At 43.5% G+C, this 6,151-nt stretch overlaps 1 protein-coding gene across 2 annotated transcripts in view; it reads left to right on the top strand.

Moving 5' to 3' along the window:
* The window catches only part of LOC110492626 (laminin subunit beta-2), a 78,307-nt gene that overhangs the window by 61,444 nt on the left and 10,712 nt on the right, over positions 1–6,151 (top strand). The window contains exons 21-25 of one of the 2 annotated variants that reach the window (XM_090203851.1): positions 1–70; positions 419–454; positions 4,325–4,549; positions 4,672–4,889; positions 4,978–5,074. The exon at positions 1–70 is cut by the window's left edge and continues 100 nt beyond it. In XM_090203851.1, coding sequence (XP_090059977.1) covers positions 1–70; positions 419–454; positions 4,325–4,549; positions 4,672–4,889; positions 4,978–5,074 — 646 coding nt within the window. The remainder of the gene's footprint in view (positions 71–418; positions 455–4,324; positions 4,550–4,671; positions 4,890–4,977; positions 5,075–6,151) is intronic. The other variant, XM_090203850.1, reaches the window with a different exon arrangement.

The raw sequence follows: 6,151 nt of genomic DNA, 5'->3' as shown, positions 1-6,151 counted from the left end.
TTCGCTACCTCCTGTCACCAGGACAACCGCAACAGACAGGTGGTCTGCAACTGTAACCAAGGATACACAGGTACAGCTTACACCGCCGTTGAGGTGTCTTCTCTCCCTCTCCTGTTCTTCCTCCTTAGCCAGGGAAGTGGATGATGAGGAACAGTTTGACCATGTCTGCATGAATGAGCAGATGTATCATAGGGCTAATTAATGATGCACTGTGAATGGAGATGATTGGTTGGTTAGTGTGATTTAAACTCAGGAAGAATGTCCGTGGTGTGATATTCCAATTAATTCGCCACGGTGGGTCGTCTGGTGAACCAAATAAAACATCTGTGGACAAATAGTCTCGTAGAAAGTTCCTCCGAACAGAATGAGTGTGGAATGATAACGTGTGTTGTTTCCTCCCTTACCCTACTTGGCACAGGGGGGATGGTTAAGCGCTCCGAGGGTTCCTTCAAGCGTGAGTAATGATGATGGGAAACCACCCTCCCTAATAATAAATTAAGAACTACCCCTGCATGGCTTCAGCACCCCACCTACCTATGGTGCTGTGCCACAGTACACTCCTGCCTCAGAGTAGATTAAATTCCTATAAACTGATCCAGAATCAGTTTTGAACGATTGTATAACACAAGTAACTGTAATTGAGTTGGATGACTTATCCTGAGTCTGGGTCAGCTTCTACAGTATCTCCTGTGTATATCAACTCTTATGTTATACTGGGCACATACAGTCAGTCGGTGCTTGTTACCTCCTGCTGACTCACACAGGCACCAAGCAGCAGGCAGTAACTGAAAACAACAGAATCTCCATGTTGCATTCTGTCTTGTGATTCTCTGCCTTCGTTTACAGACACAAAATACAGGTCTGACACTCATAGCAAGACACGCTGAAACTGTGAGAGTGACACTACGCCAACCTATGTGTTCACTCACACCCACCGTGAGCCTGTGACAAATAGACAAATCAGAACAGCTGCTTTACTCTAAAGCACAATGGAACAAACAAAGTCTCTGCAACCTAACCCTAAGATGTGGAATCAAACTGTGTTCAAGCTCTGTGCTTAATGTAATCTCCAATTGAAAAGAATTTACAGTAGAAATTACACTCAATGTATTGGGCCCTCTGTGTCATCTTGCCTTGTATACATTTATCCTTTCAGTTTCCACAAAATAATAGTATCACAATGTCCATTTATATTTTCTGTCAAGTGAGGAAATCCTATGTCGTATTCAACTCGGGGGTTAGAATACAGCACTTCCCTGCTAGGAGTGACCTCTCTCTCCTTGTTTTGCTGGAAAGACCTCAAAACCAGCAGCTGTAGGTTGTCTGTCAAACCCAAAAGCCAGCCTCCCTTCACCCCAGCATACTCTGCCCCCTGCAGCCAGCAGTTGGACAAACAAAAAAATGTAAAGTATGTCTCCCTTCCTCTGAATCCATCCTTAGAAAAGATGTGCTCTGTGAGAGAAGTACAGTGCCTTGCGAAAGTATTCGGCCCCCTTGAACTTTGCGACCTTTTGCCACATTTCAGGCTTCAAACATAAAGATATAAAACTGTATTTTTTTGTGAAGAATCAACAACAAGTGGGACACATTCATGAAGTGGAACGACATTTATTGGATATTTCAAACTTTTTTAACAAATCAAAAACTGAAAAATTGGGCGTGCAAAATTATTCAGCCCCTTTACTTTCAGTGCAGCAAACTCTCTCCAGAAGTTCAGTGAGGATCTCTGAATGATCCAATGTTGACCTAAATGACTAATGATGATAAATACAATCCACCTGTGTGTAATCAAGTCTCCGTATATAGACTTTTCCTTTTTTTGCACCTGCACTGTGAAAAAGCGCAGAGAGCATCATGAAGAACAAGGAACACACCATGCAGGTCCGAGATACTGTTGTGAAGAAGTTTAAAGCCGGATTTGGATACAAAAAGATTTCCCAAGCTTTAAACATCCCAAGGAGCACGGTGCAAGCGATAATATTGAAATGGAAGGAGTATCAGACCACTGCAAATCTACCAAGACCTGGCCATCCCTCTAAACTTTCAGCTCATACAAGGAGAAGACTGATCAGAGATGCAGCCAAGAGGCCCATGAACACTCTGGTTGAACTGCAGAGATCTACAGCTGAGGTGGGAGACTCTGTCCATAGGACAACAATCAGTCGTATATTGCACAAATCTGGCCTTTATGGAAGAGTGGCAAGAAGAAAGCCATTTCTTAAAGATATCCATAAAAAGTGTTGTTTAAAGTTTGCCACAAGCCACCTGGGAGACACACCAAACATGTGGAAGAAGGTGCTCTGGTCAGATGAAACCAAAATCGAACTTTTTGGCAACAATGCAAAACGTTATGTTTGGCGTAAAAGCAACACAGCTGAACACACCATCCCCACTGTCAAACATGGTGGTGGCAGCATCATGGTTTGGGCCTGCTTTTCTTCAGCAGGGACAGGGAAGATGGTTAAAATTGATGGGAAGATGGATGGAGCCAAATACAGGACCATTCTGGAAGAAAACCTGATGGAGTCTGCAAAAGACCTGAGACTGGGACGGAGATTTGTCTTCCAACAAGACAATGATCCAAAACATAAAGCAAAATCTACAATGGAATGGTTCAAAAATAAACATATCCAGGTGTTAGAATGGCCAAGTCAAAGTCCAGACCTGAATCCAATCGAGAATCTGTGGAAAGAACTGAAAACTGCTGTTCACAAATGCTCTCCATCCAACCTCACTGAGCTCGAGCTGTTTTGCAAGGAGGAATGGGAAAAAATGTCAGTCTCTCGATGTGCAAAACTGATAGAGACATACCCCAAGCGACTTACAGCTGTAATCGCAGCAAAAGGTGGCGCTACGAAGTATTAACTTAAGGGGGCTGAATAATTTTGCACGCCCAATTTTTCAGTTTTTGATTTGTTAAAAAAGTTTGAAATATCGAATAAATGTCGTTCCACTTCATGATTGTGTCCCACTTGTTGTTGATTCTTCACAAAAAATACAGTTTTATATCTTTATGTTTTGAAGCCTGAAATGTGGCAAAAGGTCGCAAAGTTCAAGGGGGCCGGATACTTTCGCAAGGCACTGTAAATCGTTCACGGTGTCTACCAAAATGCTGAAGCACAGGGTTAGAGACCATCTGAAGCGAGACCCGATTGAAGACCAAGACCAGAGCAAATTGAGTCTGAGTCAACACCCAGACCAGAACAATGAGAGTCCAGTTCAAGACCATGACTGTGATTGTTTCAAATCGCCACCACAATAAGAGCTCCTAATGTCCAGTGTTTCTGCGTTCATATGTCAGAAGAACATGTGGATAGTTTAGACATTTTAAAATGGTGAAGAAATGCCGAGGAAAATAGAGACACTCTATGATCACAAACCCAAACAGGTTTCTAATTGATAGAAATACCAAATATGAAACAAATTCCTCAGTCTGCCCTCTCTTGGTGAGCGTGCAACTTTCAAGGGTGCTGAGAATGTTTTGTAGACTGCAGGAAAAAATGTTGTTCCCAAAGCTTCAGCCCACTATTGTAATTACTTCGCTACTGAGGCCTATTTATTGCCTTATCTCCTCACGCCATTTGCACACACTGTATATAGACTTTTCCTTTTGTGTTATTGATTGTACTTTTGTTTACTCCATGTGTTGTTGTTTTTTTGTCGCTTTATCTTGGCCAGGTCACAGTTGTAAATGAGAACTTGTTCTCAACTGGCCTACCTGGTTAAATAAAGGTGTTCTCAACTGGCCTACCTGGTTAAATAAAGGTGTTCTCAACTGGCCTAACCTGGTTAAATAAAGGTGTTCTCAACTAGCCTACCTGGTTAAATAAAGGTGTTCTCAACTGGCCTACCTGGTTAAATAAAGGTGTAATAAAAATGAATACAAATATGTGGTCTCAAGAACGGACTCTACAACACTGCTGAAGCATAATCCACTCTGCAACAGAGCTCCTCACTAATCAATGTTTATCTCCTGGGTAACCAAACTCCCTTTTAACACGAGATGTAATAGCATTGCAAAATGATAAAATATGAAACATTTTCAAGTATCTAACATAAATGTGTTCATCCTGAACTTTATTGATAGTCACTGAGCTGGGTTTCACCACATGTCTCTGTCTGTCTGCTATCACACTATAAGCTTCTCACTTAAGTTCACTGGAAAACTGTTTAGAAATACGTGAAAATACCAAGTCATTTTTCACCCTCAACCATCCAATAAATATCTCAATATCAACATGAGATATTCCACTTTACATCTCTGTCCATCCCAAAAAATCTCCCTCCTTCTCCCTCAATCTTTTTTTCCTTTTTTGGGTCACAGGTTCCCGGTGTGAGGAGTGTGCCCCAGGTTACTACGGCAACCCCTCCCGGCCAGGTGGGCGATGCCAGCCGTGCAGGTGCAGTAACAACATTGACATGTCAGACCTGGATGCGTGTGACCGGAGGACAGGAGAGTGTAAGAAGTGTCTCTACAACACAGAGGGACCGGACTGTGGCGTGTGCAAGAGCGGTTACTATGGAGACGCCTCGCGACGCAACTGCAGAAGTGAGTGACTGTTGAAGCATCCCTTTTTACACACAAAAAACTTGACAACCATGAATTTTTAGACTGTATATGTTGTGCACCCTAGTAAATGTTTAATCTACTTTTTTTTTTTTTTTCTCAAGAGTGCACCTGTAACTTCCTGGGCACAGCGCAAACCCAGTGTACAGCACGGGATGAGTGTGTCTGCCAGCGTGCCACAGGGCAGTGCCTGTGTCTACCCAACACTATCGGCCTGACATGTGACCACTGTGAGCCCAACTACTGGAACCTGGCTAGTGGGCGGGGCTGTGAGGCCTGCGGCTGTGAACCCAACAACGCTGTCAACCCGGCCTGCAACGAGGTGTGGGTGTGGTTCCATTACTAAGGTGCTTCATGGGATAAACCTCTTCTGTGACCTCATGCTCATGTTTGTCCTCTCTGTGCCCCAGTTCACTGGAAAGTGTCAGTGTCGTGACGGATTTGGTGGGAAGATCTGCACAGACTGCCAAGAGAACTACTGGGGCGACCCAAGGATCCAGTGTAGAGGTCAGCATTAGCAGAAGCTCCATGTAACATGTTATTCATGAGAGTGGCATCAAAATATCAGCAGCAGACATATACTAACGATCTCTGACTTCCTCTCTCTCTCTCTTTCTGTCTCTCTCTCGCTCTCTCTCTTTCTGTCTCTCTCTCTCTTTCTGTCTCTGTCTCTCTCTCTCTCTATCTCTCTCCCTCTCTCTTTCTGTCTCTCTCTCTTTCTGTCTCTCTCTCTCCCTCTCTCTTTCTGTCTCTCTCTCTTTCTGTCTCTCACTTTCCCTCTCTCTTTCTGTCTCTCTCTTTCTGTCTCTCTCTCTCCCTCTCTCTTTCTGTCTCTCTCTCTTTCTGTCTCTCTCTCTCCCTCTCTCTTTCTGTCTCTCTCTCTTTCTGTCTCTGTCTCTCTCTCTCTCTCCCTCTCTCTTTCTGTCTCTCTCTCTTTCTGTCTCTCTCTCTCCCTCTCTCTTTCTGTCTCTCTCTCTTTCTGTCTCTGTCTCTCTCTCTCTCCTCTCTCTTTCTGTCTCTCTCTCTTTCTGTCTCTCTCTCTCCCTCTCTCTTTCTGTCTCTCTCTCTTTCTGTCTCTGTCTCTCTCTCTCTCTTTCTGTCTCTGTCTCTCTCTCTCTCTCTCTCTCGCTCTCTCTCTCTCTCTCTCTTTCTGTCTCTGTCTCTCTCTCCCTCTCTCTTTCTGTCTCTATCTCTTTCTGTCTCTGTCTCTCTCTCTCTCGCTCGCTCTCTCCCTCTCTCTTTCTGTCTCTCTCTCTTTCTGTCTCTGTCTCTCTCTCTCTCTCTTTCTGTCTCTGTCTTTCTCTCTCTCTTTCTCTCTCTCTCTCTCTCTCTTTCTGTCTCTCTTTCTCTCTCTCTCTCTCTCTCTTTCTCTTTCTCACTCTCTCTCTCTTGGCATGGGAATCATGTTAACATTGCCAAAGCAAGTGAAGTAGATAATATACAAAAGTGAAATAAACAATAATAATGAACAGTAAACATTACACTCACAGACATTCCAAAAGAATAAAGACATTTCAAATGTCGTATTATGTATATATACAGTGTTGTAACGATGTGCAAATGGTTAAAGTACAAAAGGGTAAA

Source organism: Oncorhynchus mykiss, chromosome 16 (genome assembly GCF_057628025.1).
Source record: "Oncorhynchus mykiss isolate SJ-2025 chromosome 16, ASM5762802v1, whole genome shotgun sequence".
Classification (NCBI taxonomy): domain Eukaryota; kingdom Metazoa; phylum Chordata; class Actinopteri; order Salmoniformes; family Salmonidae; genus Oncorhynchus; species Oncorhynchus mykiss.
The sequence above is the reverse complement of the archived record's forward strand: the minus strand, read 5'-3'. Positions and strand labels throughout refer to the sequence as shown.